At 41.8% G+C, this 17323-nt stretch overlaps 1 protein-coding gene across 1 annotated transcript; it reads left to right on the top strand.

The window, feature by feature from the left end:
* The first annotated feature begins 241 nt into the window (after positions 1-241).
* On the top strand, positions 242-10526 carry LOC141058949 (uncharacterized). Its single transcript, XM_073555160.1, has 7 exons — positions 242-344; positions 1036-1185; positions 1315-1494; positions 1577-1700; positions 1784-1881; positions 2080-2170; positions 9289-10526. The coding sequence occupies exons 1-7, from the start codon at positions 342-344 to the stop codon at positions 10182-10184; spliced, it is 1542 nt and encodes a 513-aa protein (XP_073411261.1). The 5' UTR covers positions 242-341; the 3' UTR covers positions 10185-10526.
* Positions 10527-17323: the final 6797 nt, after the last annotated feature.

Genomic DNA, 17323 nt, shown 5'->3' with positions numbered 1-17323 from the left:
ACACCTCGTACACACACGGCTCCGCTCCGTATACCTCGTACACACGCGGCTCTGCTACATCCACCCTGTAAACCCCTCCTGACCCCACACATAAACTTTCCCTCATCCAGCACCATGACAACCAGCACAGCAGAGTCCTGCACACACTGAGGCCCCTGATCATGTGACTCCTGACTCCTCCCCTCCTGTGACCTCATCACAGGTCCTGTGCGCACAGAGCAGCTGTAGAAATCTCCGGCCTCGGGGGTCTCACCAGACTTCGCTCTTTTCTTGCAGGGGCCGCAGTGGATTTCATCCGGGATCCATAGAGCTGAATAGAGGAGCGATGTTCCTTCACTCTGATGGTAATTGATGGTGACGTTTGTCCAACGTCCACGTTACCGAGTAAATCCCCCCAGGACTGCAGCCGGTAAAGACCCCGATATCCACAGGTGTCCCCTCTAATTGGGGGAAAGGGATAGAAAAGCCTCTTATCCAGAGGGGAAACCCTGTACATGGAGACATCGGCCTCAGATCTCTCCTGTCCTGTTCTTCCAGAAAAGCCTCAAACTTCTGTGTGTGACTCAGAGCTGAGATCTAACGTGAGAGAAGATTCCAGTGCGGGGAAGACGGGAAACCTTCATATAGACGGCCGGTGGGGATGGAGGCAGTGACCGACTCTGGCCAAATCTGTCTCTAGAGCCGTAGTAGAAGATGAAGATGTCGTCCTCATCATGAAGGAGTTATTTCTCATGTCGCGTGTAATGAATATCTCCTGCAGTATTGCTAATGCCGATTCCAGTGTCGGTAATGAGACGAGAATTAGCGTTATGGAAGATGAGTCTATGAGGAACGTGTTCAGCTGCCGACTCCGAGGAGGAAACTGCTTGTTGTCTGTGGCCTAAATATATAGGTTTTATTAGTAGATGTCAGGGAAGAAAACTAAACCCTGTAAGATAATAAATCTCCTCATATGTTTCCCTTATTATCTCCAGTAATTGTATTATTACACAGGATTCTTATGATGTTACATCGGATCATCTTCTTCTCATTCAGGTCTCTACAATATCGGATCCTCTCAGTGAAGATCTTCTACAAAAGAGAATTTTCCTGATTTACCCATCAAGGATGGATATGGACAGAGACAAGATGGCGGAGAGGATGTTACACCTCACCCTAGAGATCCTCTTCCGTCTCACTGGAGAGGTGAGAGATTCTGATGACATCACATTACATCATTCTTATCTATGGGAATAACAGATGGACAGAACTGGAGAGGTGAGGACTCTGGAAATGTCTGTAGTGAGATTTATTAATGTGTCTCTCCATAACCAGGATTACACAGTGGTGAAGAAGACCTCTAATGATCGCTGTCAGGACCCTGTGTCTGAGGGATGTGGAAGACACCTGAGCCCAATCACGGGGTCTCCACCTCACCCCCTGATCCATGAGGACATCAATGACCAGAAGATCCTAGAACTCATCTACAAGATGATTGAGCTGCTGACTGGAGAGGTGACACTGCTGGGAATGCTGGGACATTATACAGTAACACTATGAAGGGATCGGGGGATGACGGTATCATTGTATGTGTCAGGTTCCTATAAGGTGTCAGGATGTTGCTGTCTATTTCTCCATGGAGGAGTGGGAGTATTTAGAAAGACACAGAGATCTGTACAAGAACGTCATAATGGAGGTTCCCCAGCCCCTCACATCACCAGGTAATAGACAGGACTAAATACACGCGGCCTATAATTATCTGTATGTAGAGAATGAATTCAGTCCCTGTATGTGTTTCCTCCAGATCTATCCAGTAAGAGGACAACACCAGAGAGATGTCCCCGTCCTCTTCTTCCACAGGACTGTAACCAAGAAGATCCCAGTGCTCCTAAGGATCATCAGGTAGATGGAGAGAAGGTGTCAGGAGATCTCCCCTATGATGTGTAGACGGCTGTGAAGGTCTTGTGCTCAGTCTTGTTTTATCCACCAGTATTATATGTTTTATACTTGTGTAATGAGAACGGTGGAGATGGCAGGATTAGAGCTGATCATAGATGGGACGTCTCCATCTGTCTGTGACTTTTACAATATTTGTTTCAGGGTGAAGATCTGACCCATATTAATACTACAGAGACATATGTGAGGGGTGATGAGTGGTGTAAAGAGGAGATTCCCACATATGACTACCCAGGTGAGTAGTAACCACTGAATGCAGAGAAGTCACAGATTCCTCTCAGTCACCGGCTGTGGCTGCTTTATCGGTGGTGTAGTCCGGCCGTATTACCATGATCACCATTTTGCCTCTAGACCACAACATTCTCCTCCACCCAAAACTGTTCAAATTTCTTTGGGCATTGAAAGCCCTTTTCTATAGAACTTAGAACCTGGAGGATCCATCCACCTCAAAATGCTGACCGTTACCTGCCCAGATCTGTAACTATAAAGCCAAATGACAGCGTACGTAGAATGTGCTGACAAGATAGAAAATCACTTGAAAAAAAAATTATGATGGGCCCTATGAGAAAGCGGAGGGTAATGATGCTGTTGGCTTCCTAGATCCCTGAGATCTTATCGGATGAATCTCCGTTCTCTCCCTTCTGTGCTGCTGAATGTCTCATTGTTCCTAGGGATGAGCGAGTATACTCGTTAGGATTTGGTACTCGCAGTACTCCAATCCTGGCGAGTATTTCACAACTCTCCTCTCTAAGCTGTGCGTGGCTGAGGGCTGTAATATACATTTATTCCCGCCTGCAGGAGATGTGTTGGCTCCAGTCCTGGTGTCATGGAGTCACTCCACGTCATAAATTACATTGTTTTTGATCCTAAGGAATTCAGATTACTGCAAAATCTCTCCTGAAATGGGGAGCAATATTATTTTCTCTAATCTTCTGCTCCGGATCCATAGTAGCTCCAATGGTCCACCATAAATGAGGGCAACTCTGGTTTACTGTTGTGTAATCTGTATTTTTAGTTTTCAATTAATGAGATTCTCGTGATCTGGGGTGGGGCTGTGGGCGGAGCTTTATGAGGTGTGCTGATTACATATTCCTCTGTATTGGCTTATGACAGGTCGCTGATCCCTCACTGACCTGCCCCCATTATTACATGATGCATATAATAGCATTGATATTATTGGTGATAATGCCTATAATATTGTGGCTATTGTGAGGCTTAGAAAAAAAATTACATCCAGCAAAATGTCACCAGCGGTGCCTGTCCAGTAACCTCTATCTCTTACTTTGCTGGTTGTCACTATCTTCTCTGCTTTCCATATCCCAAGGATTGCCTTGCTCATCGCCCTTTAACACCCTCACGTGGAATCTGACCTTACACTGGGACCCCTAGGCTTGGACCATGGTGTTACCTGCTATTCTGTGGTGTTAGATGCCAAGAAGAATAGTCAGGTAGCTGGGTCAGAACCAGAAGGACAGAATACAGAATCAGAAGACACAAGAGTAGTCAGTAAAGGGGCCACGGTCACAACAGGAAACAAATACACAAGCCGCAAGCTGAGCACAGAGGACTGAACCAGAGGAGAACAGCGCTGTATCTGGCAGATTCCGGCCATGTGCTTTGCGCTTTAGTAGGGTGTGGTACTTTCCAATTGGCTGAAGTAGGGAGCAGATTACTCCAGCTGGACAGCAGGAACAGATCCCAGATGAGATTAGACACACCATATGCAGAATCCCTAATATAACTAAATGACAGAAAACCAGAATAGTAGAAATCCCCATAAAGTGATTCCATGTTATAAACTAATTCACTGATGGTTATAATCTATACACACGTGGTCAAAATTGTTGGTACCCCTCGTTTAATGACAGAAAAACCCACAATGGTCACAGAAATAACTTGAATCTGACAAAAGTAATAATAAATAAAAAATCTATGAAAATGAACAAATGAAAGTCAGACATTGCTTTTCAGCCATGCTTCCACAGAATTTAAAAAAAAATGAAACTCATGAAATAGGCCAGGACAGAAACGATGGAACCCCTGAAAATAATGTGACAAAAGGGACATGATAAATCCCGGTGTGTCCACTAATTATCATCACAGGTGTCTACAATCCTGGAATCAGTGAGTGGCCTGTATAGAGGCTACAGATACTCACTGTACTGTGTGGTGACATGGTGTGTATCACACTCAACATGGACCAGAGGACGTGAAGGAAAGAGTTGTCTCAGGAGATTAGAAAGAAAATTATAGACAAACATGTTACAGGTAAAAGTTATAAGACCATCTCCAAGCAGCTTCATGTTCCTGTGACTACAGCTGCACATATTATTCAGAAATTTAAGCTCCATGGGACTGTAGCCAACCTCCCTGGACGTGGCCGCAGGAGGAAAATTCATGGCAAATCAAAGAGATGAATAATATGAATGGTAACAAAAGAGCCCAGAAAAACTTCTAAACAAAAGGTGAACTTCAAGCTCAAGGAACATCAGTGTCAGATCCCACCATCACAAAAATTTTCCTTTAGACCTAATTTTTTTTTACTTTCGTAAGGGTAATAGGAGAAAATGGACTATACATTTTGTTTTGCAATTTCTCCTGAGCATGCCTATACCCCATATTTGGGGGAAATCTACTGTTTGGGCACACGGCAGGGCTCGGAAGGGAAGGCACGCCATTTGATTTTTTGAATGTAAAATATGCTGTAATAATTAGCGGTTGCCATGTCGCGTTTGGAGAGCCCCTGATCTGCCTAAACAGTGGAAACCCCCAATAAGTGACACCATTTTGGAGACTAGACAGCTTTAGGGAACTTATCCAGATGTGTATTGAGCACCTTGAATCCACAGGTGCTTCACAGAAGTTTATAACTTAGAGTTGTCGAAATAAAAAAAATAACATTTTTCACAAATAATTCATTTTTTGCCCCATATTTTGCATTTTGATAAGGGTAACAGGAGAAATTGCTCCATACAATTTGTTGTGTAATTTCTCCTGAGATCGCCTATACCCCACTTGTGGGAGAATACTACTGTTTGGGCGCATGGCAATGCTTGGAAGGGAAGAAGCGCCATATTGGAGAGCAGATTTTGCTGGAATTGTTTGTAGGTGACATGTCAAATTGTCAGAGCCCCAGACGTGTTTAAACAGTGAAAACCCCCAACACGTGACCCCATTTTTTAAACTAGACCCCCAAGGAGCTTATCTAGATGTGTGGTGGGCTCTTTGAACCCCCAAGTGCATCACAGAAGTTAATTACGTAGAAACGTGAAAATAAAAAATCATATTTTTAAAAAAAAAAAAAAAGATCTTTTCGCCCTCCATTTTTTATCCAAAGGGTAACAGGAGAAATTGGACCGCAAAAGTTGTTGTGCAATTTGTCCTGAGTATTCTGACACCCCATATGTGGGGGTAAACCACTGTTTGGGCGCATGGCAGAGCTCAGAAGGGAATGAGTGCCATATTGGAGAGCAGATTTTGCTGGAATTGTTTGTGGGTGACATGTCACATTGTCAGAGCCCCTGAGATGCCAGATAAGCATAAGCCCCCAAAAGTGACTGCATTTTACCAAATACTTCCCTGAATGAATTCTTCTAGTGGTGCAGTGAGCATACTGACACCACAGCTGTTCCATAGAAAATTATACCATTGGGCGGTGAAGAAAAATAATTACATTTTTACCACTAAAATGTTGTTTTAACCCCATATTTTACATTGGAAAATATATAGATAGGTAAATGGTCACTACACCCAGAGATGAATTCACAGAGGGGGGTCGTTTCCAATTCCCAGAAGGGTGTCATTTCCAAAATGGGGTCACTTCAGGGGGGATTCTGCTGTTAATGCACTTTGGAGAGCCGCTAAGTGCCAGAACAACAGAATCCCCCCTGAAGTGACCCCATGTTGGAAATGACACCCCTCTGGGAATTCATCTATGGATATAGTGACCATTTTCACTACATGGATGATTTCCAGAAACTCATAGTAGAAGTTTCACAGCAAAAATGTCATTGTAGTGCCCAATATATTGTGCCCAGCTTGTGTCTCTGGAGACCTCCCCCACCTACCCCCGGAAATTGTTAAGTCAGCTCTACTCAAATGTGTCTGTCACTAAATAAACCAAATGCTTGAATGTCAAAACAGTTCAAAAACGCGGTTCTGTGTGGAAGATTGTAAAGCTGTCATGGAGGCATAAGGCTGGCAGTGATGGGCATTGTGGGTAATAATAGCGGGTATCATGCCTCATTCCTCTCTTGGAACATACACGACATCGTCTCTGGGGGTTCTTTCTTGTTTCAGTTGCTGGGATGAGTGCAATAAAATGTCGCTCAGTGAGTCTTCTCACATCTTCACATTGTAAAGGATTGGTGGGGACAAAATTTTCAAAAACAAGATTTTCAGTGACCTTTTCCTGATAATCAAGGAAAGTATCTGCATTTCCGGCTTTTTTGTATAACGCAAAAGAATTCTATGTGGCCACCTGAAACAAATACATGACTAACTTTTTATACCAGATCTATGATTTTCTTGATACCTGGTATGGCTGTAGAACCTGATCTGCAAGGTCCACACCCCATATATTTGTTGTAGTCAATGACTAAAAACAGGTTTTGGAGTAGTGGATCCCTGTTGGTCTGCAGTGGCCCTTGTGGCATCTGTGTGGATCGAGCTCAGGATAAAAATATTTTATTTATCCTTAATATTAAGGGCAAGCAGCTCTCCATTGTGTAAAGCCCCTGACTGCCCCTTTCGGAACTTTTTGCTGACCAATGATTGTGGAAACCCCTGATGGTTTTTGCGAATGGTCCCACAAGCCCCTATGTTATGTTCAACTAGAGGTATGCTGGTGTAGTAGTTGTCAACATACAGATTGGAGCCTTTTTGTAAAAATTGAGTTATCAGCTCCCAAACCTTTTTTCCAGATGTCCCCAGATAAGTAGGGCATCCTGGTGGGTTTAGTTGGCTATCTTTCCCCTCTTAAATGTGAAATGCTGATGTGCATATGGTTGAACTCTCGCACATTTTATAGAGCTTTATTCCTAATCTTGCCCTCTTAGAAGGAATAAATTGCTTGAGGTGCAGACTTCCTTTGAATTTTACAAGGGACTCATCAATGGAAATGTTTTCTGTTGGGGTGTAGAGCTTTAAGAACTTTTCTGTCAAGTCTTCGATGATGGGTCTGATTTTGAATAGTCAGTCATGTTCTGGGGCATTTCTGGGCAGGCATTGACTATTGTCGTTAAAATGCCAAAATCTCATGAGCATTTCAAAACGGGTCCTAGGAAGAATGGCAGAAAACATAGGGGTGGCTTGAACAGGGCGGTTGGACCAATAGGACCGAATGCTCGTTTTTTAAAAAGCCCCATAGCGAATGTCAGTCCTAAAAATGTTTTAATTTCTAGGACATTAGTTTGTCCATAAATTTGACCTAGCATAATAGGATCGTGGATTCTGGCTGATGAATTGGGACACATATAAATTTGTAGGACAATATGCTCTAGCTATCTGTCAGAAAGAAATTAAAAAAATAATTGTTCCAAAATTTTCCACCTCCACATTTATACCAGGAATGGCATTAAAATTAGGGATGAATGGAGTAGCCGAATCCGAAGCCTCCCATCTGGGAAATGCTACATCAAGAGGCAAAGCCCCTTGGACATCGGTGTGCGCCAATTCTCGAGCACTAGGGACAGCGCTAGTACTGGGCATTGTTCCCTGAGTTGGAGACATTTCTCCAGAAGCGCTATTTGTCCTTCTTGTTGTACTGGTCCTTGTGTGTGAGGATGGACCAGAATCACTGCTCATTTCTGAGCTATCACTGTCGCTGCTACTAAAGCCCTCGAAATCCACATCGCCATCTGACACTGCACTTGCTTCGCTGTCAGAACATAAAAGTGTATAAGCCTCCTCTGCACCATAATACTAACGGGCCATTTCATTCATTTTTATTTTTTCCATAAATAGAAAACTATGACGTGACCAAATTATTGGGGAGACAATTGAGAAAAGCCTAATTCTTTAGCCTACCTCTAACTTTAGGATAAACCTTAAAATTAACCCTGACTTTAGCCCCAACACTAACCCTAACTATAGCACTAACCCTAACCTGCCTTATCTGTTTTTGTACTTTATAGCACAATCGCTGACTGACACAGCTGTTGGCAGCAGCACTTGTAACACTGTTTCTCCTCTAATCTCTCACTGACAGGAGATCTGAGGAGAAACAGTGTTTTTATGAGGCAGATCGCCCGGGAAAGTTCGCTGCTACAACAAACTCTCCTAGTGATTTGTCTCATTGGCTAGTGTGAGGCTGACGTCATCAGGACCTGAACCAATCAGGTCTCGATGCGCACGGGGTCACAGCAAGCGTTGTGTGGTGGAATCCCCTCGTTATATGGTATGTGGGGGTCCCGATGAGCATAAAACCGCTGACCGTAGACAAACATTGGCATTGCACAAAGCCCTGCTAGCGCCGATGTCTATCAACCGTTGGAGGTCATGAAGCGGGTACGTTAAGGGTACCATAGTTTCTGTCCAGGCCTATTTCATTAGTTTTATTTTTTTTTTTAAATTCTGTGGAATCATGGTTGGAAAGCAATGTCTGACTTTCATTTGTTCATTTTCATAGATTTTTGATTTATTATTACTTTTGTCAGATTCAAGTTATTCCTGTGACCATTGTGTGTTTTTCTGTCAGTAAATGAGGGGTACCAGCAATTTTGACCACATGTGTAGGAGGAGTGAATATTTTGACTCCACAGCAACTTTCCGTAAATTAACACGCAGTGGATGTTGGAGAGTGAAAATTACACATTTGCCATTTTCTTACCCAGCACATAGTGCCCAGATTGTGCTCCAGGAGACACCGCAAATTAAGTGGATTCTTCTCACTTTTAATATTGCTAAATACAGGGATCCTAAATGTAGTTTGCGCACACTGCAAGACTCCGAAGTGAGAGCGGATTTTGCTGGATTGGTTTATAGAAACCCTGTTGCTTTTCAACAGCCTTTGAGCCACTAATAGTGGGGGAACCTCTGTTTTTCCATTGGCAGATGATGGACCTGAGTGGGGACTTGTTTTTGTGAGATGAGAATTGGTATTATTTTCACCTACATAACATTGATTGGTTTCTTTTTATTCGATATTTGGGAGGCAGAATGAACAAACAGTTGAACACCGCACACTACTGGTTCATCCAACAAGGTTTTCTATTAGACGGTGAACTGTCATTGTCTTGGTAAATAATTAAAGTTTTTTACATAGCTTGCCATTTTTATGGACAGTTTAAGTAGAAATATTCAAAAATATAAAACTCAAGGATATTTTATAAAAATTTTTTTTTCTTATCTTAGCAGATGACTGTACCAGGAGATCAGAGGGACAGCTGACATCTTCAATTTTTAAATCTGATGATCTTGAAATCCTACAACGAACAACTGAAGTGATTGCTATTACTCCAGATATATCATCATCCATTCACAGAAAAGATCTGTCATCTGATCCTATGAAACAGGTCCCATCTTCTGATTCATTACTGACTACTAAGGAAAATCAAAGTCACAAAAGAGGCATTAAAAAACAAACTGCTCCTAAAGCAAAGAAGTCATTTTCATGTTCAGAATGTGGGAAATGTTTTAACAAGAAATCACAATTGGTTAATCACCATAGAACTCACACAGGGGAGAAGCCTTTTTACTGTTCAGAATGTGGGAAATGTTTTAACTCAAAATCACAATTGGTTAATCACCATAGAACTCACACAGGGGAGAAGCCTTTTTCATGTTCAGAATGTGGGAAATCTTTTAACACCAAATCACATTTTGTTACACACCAATTAACTCACACAGGAGAAAAGCCTTTTTGCTGTTCAGAATGTGGAAAATGTTTTAACCATAAAGGGAATCTTGTTACCCACCAGAGAATTCACACAGGAGAGAAGCTTTTTTCATGTTCAGAATGTGGGAAATCTTTTAACAACAAATCACATTTTGTTACACACCAATTAACTCACACAGGGGAGAAGCCTTTTTCCTGTTCAGAATGTGGAAAATGTTTTAACCATAACGGGAATCTTGTTAAACACCAAAAAACTCACACAGGGGAGAAGCCTTTTTTATGTTCAGAATGTGGAAAATGTTTTAACCATAACGGGAATCTTGTTAAACACCAAAAAACTCACAAAGGAGAGAAGCCTTTTTCATGCTCAGAATGTGGGAAATGTTTTAACCAGAAAGGGAATCTTGATTAACACCAAAGAACTCACACAGGAGAGAAGTCTTTTTGATGTTCAGAATGTGAGAAATGTTTTACTCAGAGTTCAAATCTTGTTACATGTGAGAGAATTCATACAGCAGAGAAGCCATATTCTTGCTCAGAATGTGGGAAATGTTTTAAATGGAAAAATAAATCTTGATTCAAAGAACCCACATAGGGGAGAAGACTTTTTCCTGTTCAGAATGTGGGAAATGTTTTAACCGGAGATCACTTCTTCTTTGACATCAAGTCACACAGGGGAGAAGCTTTTTTCATTTTCTTAATGTGGATAATATTTTACTTGGAAATCAACTGTTAATAAACATCAGAGGCATCACATAGGGGAGAAGGTTTTTTTATAATGTTGGAATAGTTTTAATCAAAATTGAATCTTCTTAAATAGGTTGTCTCTTGTCATTCCTCATGTTTGTTGACAAAAGGAAAAAAATAAACTTTATTACTTCCAAAAGTAAAACTATATTCCTAATTCACCCCCTGAAGGTTAGTCAATAGGTGACTAATAGAAAAAACATATATCCCACATCTCAGTATATAGGGTGAGGAGATGTATACACACTCACTCTCCAAGCCTCTCATTTCTACGACTCATCAGGAGACTATTTAATATTGACCTATATCCACGCCAGACTAGACAAAATAAAAACTAAAATCATGCATCATGTTATCTGAAACAGTCAGAAAACTAGCCACATATCGGCAGATCCCAGACCTCAAACTATATACTGTGTAAGTTTATAAGCCACTCCAGTGTCAGGAATAGATAGTATGTGAAAATACAGTATAATTCTTGTGTTTTTCTCCTATAGGGACTGCCCTAGTTTGGGATTGTAACAGCTGTTAATTAGTAGTGCAGACAAATTGTCCTAGACCAGTGATGGCGAACCTATGGCATGCAGAGCCCTCTCTGCTGGCACGTGGTATCACCTCATCTACAAGTGTCCTCGCTCCAGAGCTGCAGCTTCCTGCCTCACATGGCAGTCAGCGACGCGGCTGGATAACATCATCATTCAGCTCTGCAGCCGCTGTGCTAGTGAGGAAGCTTCCGGCGAGTGCGCGGAGAGGTGTGTGTGTGTAATGATGGGGGAGAGGGCAATGATGGGAGTGATGGAGAAGGCAATGATGGGGAGAAGGCAATGATGGGAGTGATGGAGAAGGCAATGATGGGGAGAGGGCAATGATGGCAGTGATGAAGAAGGCAATGATGGGTGTGATGGCAATGATGGGAGTGATGGAGAAGGCAATGATGGGGAGAGGGCAATGATGGGAGTGATGGAGAAGGCAATGATGGGAGTGATGGAGAAGGCAATGATGCGGGTGATGGGGAGAGTGCAATGATGGCAGTGATGAAGAAGGCAATGATGGGGGTGATGGCAATGATGGGAGTGATGGAGAAGGCAATGATGGGAGTGATGGAGAAGGTAATGATGGGGAGAAGGCAATGATGGGAGTGAAGGAAAAGGCAATGATGCGGGTGATGGGGAGAGGGCAAAAATGGGTGTGATGGAGAGGGCAATGATGGGGTGGTGAGGAGGAAATGATGGAGGTGGTTGAATGAGCAATTTCTACAATAAGGGGATCAGGATGGGGCACATTTCTACATGAAGGGGATCATACAAAAAGCAAAAAACACAAATATCCTGAACTAAAAAGTAAAAAATACTGCAAATAATGCATAAAGGTAATAATAATAATAATAATAAGGGTATTTAGTAAACATAATTTTGATCAAAATAATGTACAAGCCATCCTGCCACGTCACGGCAACCCTTGTGGGACAGTCCCTACTCTAGTATTTAAAACCTTTTCACTTGCCAAGTGGCGTGAATGTGAATAAGGGTCGAGCTGCTGAACCACTAGTAACAGCTTAGGCCAGACTGGATGGCTTTCCCAGCTCAGAAAGAGGGCGGTCACACCCATATATGCACTGAATGCACAATGAAATGAATAAAAAACAAATCTGAACTGAGAAAAGTAAGTTAATGTGTATGCACAATGTAAGTGCATATTAGCACATGACCATTAACCAGAGAAAACCAGAGAGGTTTTAAATACTAGAGTAGGGACTGTCCCACAAGGGTTGCCGTGACGTGGCGGGATGGCTTGTACATTATTTTGATCAAAATTATGTTTACTAAATACCCTTATTATTATTACCTTTATGCATTATTTGCAGTATTATTAAAAGAATGGGGCATATTACTACAAGAAGTGGACAATGATGGGGCATATTACTACAAGAAGTGGACAATGATGGGGCATATTACTACAAGAAGGGGACAATGATGGGGCATATTACTACAAGAAGGGGACAATGATGGGGCATATTACTACAAGAAGGGGACAATGATGGGGCATATTACTACAAGAAGTGGACAATGATGGGGCATATTACTACAAGAAGGGGACAATGATGGGGCATATTACTACAAGAAGGGGACAATGATGGGGCATATTACTACAAGAAGGGGACAATGATGGGGCATATTACTACAAGAAGGGGACAATGATGGGGCATATTACTACAAGAAGGGGACAATGATGGGGCATATTACTACAAGAAGGGGACAATGATGGGGCATATTACTACAAGAAGTGGACAATGATGGGGCATATTACTACAAGAAGGGGACAATGATGGGGCATATTACTACAAGAAGGGGACAATGATGGGGCATATTACTACAAGAAGGGGACAATGATGGGGCATATTACTACAAGAAGGGGACAATGATGGGGCATATTACTACAAGAAGTGGACAATGATGGGGCATATTACTACAAGAAGTGGACAATGATGGGGCATATTACTACAAGAAGGGGACAATGATGGGGCATATTACTACAAGAAGGGGACAATGATGGGGCATATTACTACAAGAAGTGGACAATGATGGGGCATATTACTACAAGAAGGGGACAATGATGGGGCATATTACTACAAGAAGGGGACAATGATGGGGCATATTACTACAAGAAGTGGACAATGATGGGGCATATTACTACAAGAAGTGGACAATGATGGGGCATATTACTACAAGAAGGGGACAATGATGGGGCATATTACTACAAGAAGGGGACAATGATGGGGCATATTACTACAAGAAGGGGACAATGATGGGGCATATTACTACAAGAAGTGGACAATGATGGGGCATATTACTACAAGAAGGGGACAATGATGGGGCATATTACTACAAGAAGGGGACAATGATGGGGCATATTACTACAAGAAGTGGACAATGATGGGCATATTACTACAAGAAGGGGACAATGATGGGGCATATTACTACAAGAAGTGGACAATGATGGGGCATATTACTACAAGAAGTGGACAATGATGGGGCATATTACTACAAGAAGGGGACAATGATGGGGCATATTACTACAAGAAGGGGACAATGATGGGGCATATTACTACAAGAAGGGGACAATGATGGGGCATATTACTACAAGAAGGGGACAATGATGGGGCATATTACTACAAGAAGGGGACAATGATGGGGCATATTACTACAAGAAGTGGACAATGATGGGGCATATTACTACAAGAAGTGGACAATGATGGGGCATATTACTACAAGAAGGGGACAATGATGGGGCATATTACTACAAGAAGGGGACAATGATGGGGCATATTACTACAAGAAGTGGACAATGATGGGGCATATTACTACAAGAAGGGGACAATGATGGGGCATATTACTACAAGAAGGGGACAATGATGGGGCATATTACTACAAGAAGTGGACAATGATGGGGCATATTACTACAAGAAGTGGACAATGATGGGGCATATTACTACAAGAAGGGGACAATGATGGGGCATATTTCAGGGTAGAATCGGCTTGCATTCCATGCTAAAATCTATCTAATCTGCATTTTTTCCCTAAAGATCAACCCAACTGCTGTGTCTGGAAAGGGCAGTGTGAGTGGCTCAGTGTCAGTGTGTGATAAGCAATCATGAGCTTGAAGCCCCCCTGCTGAACAAAAGAGAAGACTGCAAAGGTAAATTTCAAATCAATGAATAGTTTACATAATAGAATTGATCATCAAGGTTTAGGGACGGCAAGCGCTGTACAGGCAAGAGAGTTGGCAACTGCGGACTCTCCTCCTGTGCAGCGCTTATGATGGTCACTGCTGAGTAGTTCTCATTCATTTTCAGTGCTGCAGGACCTTGAGACGCCACTACACATTTTTCATCACACAAAATTGCCCTGTGGCACTTTGTCATAAATAATTGGATCTTAGGTTGCAGTTTGGGCACTCGGTCTCAGAAAGGTTCGCCATCAATGTCCTAGACTAAACTCAGTCTTCAGACGGCCCAATATGTACCACTCAGGGAGAACTACCTGCTCCAAAGATCATTAGCAGCTTCTAACTAATGGCCATGCTGCGGTCTGTCAGGGAATGAGTGCAATATTGTTATAAAGACTAGGGATATGTGCAATCATAATGTCTGGGAGATCTGTGGCATTATTTAGTATGAATATGGAAATTATCTCTGAAAGGTAAGTGTTCCCTGAGCGGTATATACGGTATTGTCACATACTATCTATTCCTGACACTGGAGGGGCTTATAAACTGGGATCTGCCAATATGTGGCTAGTTCTCTGACTGTTTCGGATAACATGATACATGATTTTAGGTTTATTTGTCTAGTCTCGCTTGAATATAGGTCAATATTAAATAGTCTCCTGATGAGTCACCTTTGGTGAGGACGATGAAGCCCGCAGAAATGAGAGGCTTGGAGAGTGAGTGTGTATACGTCACCTCACACTATATACTGAACTGTGGGGTATATGTTATTTTCTATTAGTCACCTTCTGACTAACCCTCAGGGGGTGAATTATGGGTATAGCTTTACATTTGGAATTAATAAAGTTTATTTTTATCCTTTTATCAGCAAACATGAGGAATGACAAGAGACAACCAATTTAAAAAGATTCAGTTTTGGTTAAAACTACTCCAACACTATGAACATAAAAAAGGCTTCTCCCCTATGTGACATCGCTGATGTTTATTAACAGTTGATTTCCAAGTAAAATATTCCCACATTAAGAAAATGAAAAAGGCTTCTCTATGTGACTGCTCTGATGTCTAACAAGAAGCGCTTTCCGGTTAAAACATTTCCCACATTCTGAACATGAAAAAGACTTCTCTGCTGTGTGAGTTCTATGGTGCCTAACCAAATCTGATTTCCGGTTAAAACATTTCCCACATTCTGAACATGAAACTGGCTTCTCCCCTGTGTGAGTTCTTTGGTGAGTAACAAAATTCCCTTTATGGTTAAAACATTTCCCACATTCTGAACAGGAAAAATGCTTCTTCCCTGTGTGAGTTCTCTGGTGTGTTACAAAATGTGATTTCTTGTTAAAACATTTCCCACATTCTGAACATGAAAATGATTTCTTTGCTTTAGGAGCAGTTTGTTTTTTATTGCCTCTTTTGTGACTTTGATTTTCCTTAGTAGTCAGTAATGAATCAGAAGATGGGACCTGTTTCATAGGATCAGATGACAGATCTTTGCTGTGAATGGATGATGATATATCTGGAGTAATAGCAATCACTTCAGTTGTATCTTGTAGGATCTCAAGATCATCAAATTTATAAATTGTCCCTCTGATCTCCTGGTACAGTCATCTGCTAAGATAACTAAGATAAAAAACAATTATTACTTATTAATAAAATATCCTTGAGTTTTATATTTTTGAACATTTCTACTTAGCTTGCCATTTTTATGGACAGTTTATGTAAAAAACTTTATTTACCAAAACAATGACAGTTCACAGTCTAATAGAAAACCTTGTTGGATGAACCAGTAGTGTGCGGTGTTCAACTGTTTGTTCATTCTGCCTCCCAAATATCGAATAAAAAGAAACCAATCAATGTTATGTAGGGGAAAATAATACCAATTCTCATCTCACAAAAAACAAGTCCGCACTCAGGTCCATCATCTGTCAACGGAAAAACAGATAAGGCAGGTTACAGTTAATGCTATAGTTAGAGTTAGTGTTTGGGCTAAAGTTAGGGTTACTGTTAGGCTAAAGAATTAGGCTTTTCTCAATTGTCTCCCCAATAATTGGGTCACGTCAGAGTTTTCTTTTTCCAAAAAAAAACAAAAACGAATAAAATGGCCGGTCAGTATTATAGTGCAGAGGAGGTGTGATGTACAATGTCTGTGAGGTATGGGGTTTTGTCCACAAAATATGATGTTTTCTGTTGTAACTTTCCAGAAAGATCCGGCAGATATGACAATCCAGGCTGCTAGCTCTGCAGCTTCATCCCTCCTCCCTTCACACACACACACAGAGCAGTGCCACCCCCCTCCTCTACAGCCTGTGTTCGCACTAGTAATAGGAGACCCCCCTGCTGTTACAACCATTTGTTTCCTTCTCTCCTCTTCAGAGCGGGAAAAACTTCTTTGTTTGAAACGAATAAAACTATGAGAGACTATACCATAAGAACCAAATACCCTAGAGATATGAAAATCACATTTTTGTAATCCGGGCGGTCACAGCGTCGCTGCCGTGGTTCTGGCGAAGCGTAATCCTTTCAGAACCTGAGATATGTGTTCCAGCTAAACGGTGTATCAGAACTACTGCATATTTGGTCTTGAATTATTGTACTCAACAAATCACAACCAATGATGCCCTATATGTGTCTGTGCGGGCTGCCCCCACGGAGTTATGATTAGTATAAGTTTTCTAGTGTAATTCTAAATCCAAAAGGGAGAGGTGGGATTAACCCAGCATGCATCTCTCCGTGATGTCACATAGCAAGTCTATAAAGCACTTCCTGGACAAAACCAGGGCAGAACAGCTCAAGTCGTCGTGCTAGAAAGACCCAGATGAGCGGAGAAGTGCAGCTCCGCCTCCACCCACCTTAGCCGCATGGTCTGCCTAAGGAACAATATGGAACTGTGAGTGTACTCTCTTTGTTTTCTCCACTTTTATTTTATACCTGTACTGTACATATTTTATGTCTCAATTTTATAGCAACTTTTATCTGTAATCACTGTCCTCTTTCGGAAAATAAATGAAATAATTATTTAGATCTGTCTCTATGCTCTAAGACTCGAACTATACGCCTTTGATAGATAATCGCTACTAATTC

This window comes from Dendrobates tinctorius, unplaced genomic scaffold (genome assembly GCF_039654945.1).
Source record: "Dendrobates tinctorius isolate UK_male_01 unplaced genomic scaffold, ASM3965494v1 ptg000221l, whole genome shotgun sequence".
In the NCBI taxonomy this organism is placed as follows: Eukaryota; Metazoa; Chordata; class Amphibia; order Anura; family Dendrobatidae; genus Dendrobates; species Dendrobates tinctorius.
The sequence above is the reverse complement of the archived record's forward strand: the minus strand, read 5'-3'. Positions and strand labels throughout refer to the sequence as shown.

What these genes read in the sequence shown, in the direction of transcription:
- LOC141058949 (XM_073555160.1), top strand. An exon ending in TCTTCCGTCTCACTGGAGAG is followed by an intron (nt 1,186 to 1,314) that starts GTGAGAGATTCT and finishes CTCCATAACCAG; the next exon opens with GATTACACAGTGGTGAAGAA. An exon ending in TCCCACATATGACTACCCAG is followed by an intron (nt 2,171 to 9,288) that starts GTGAGTAGTAAC and finishes TTCTTATCTTAG; the next exon opens with CAGATGACTGTACCAGGAGA.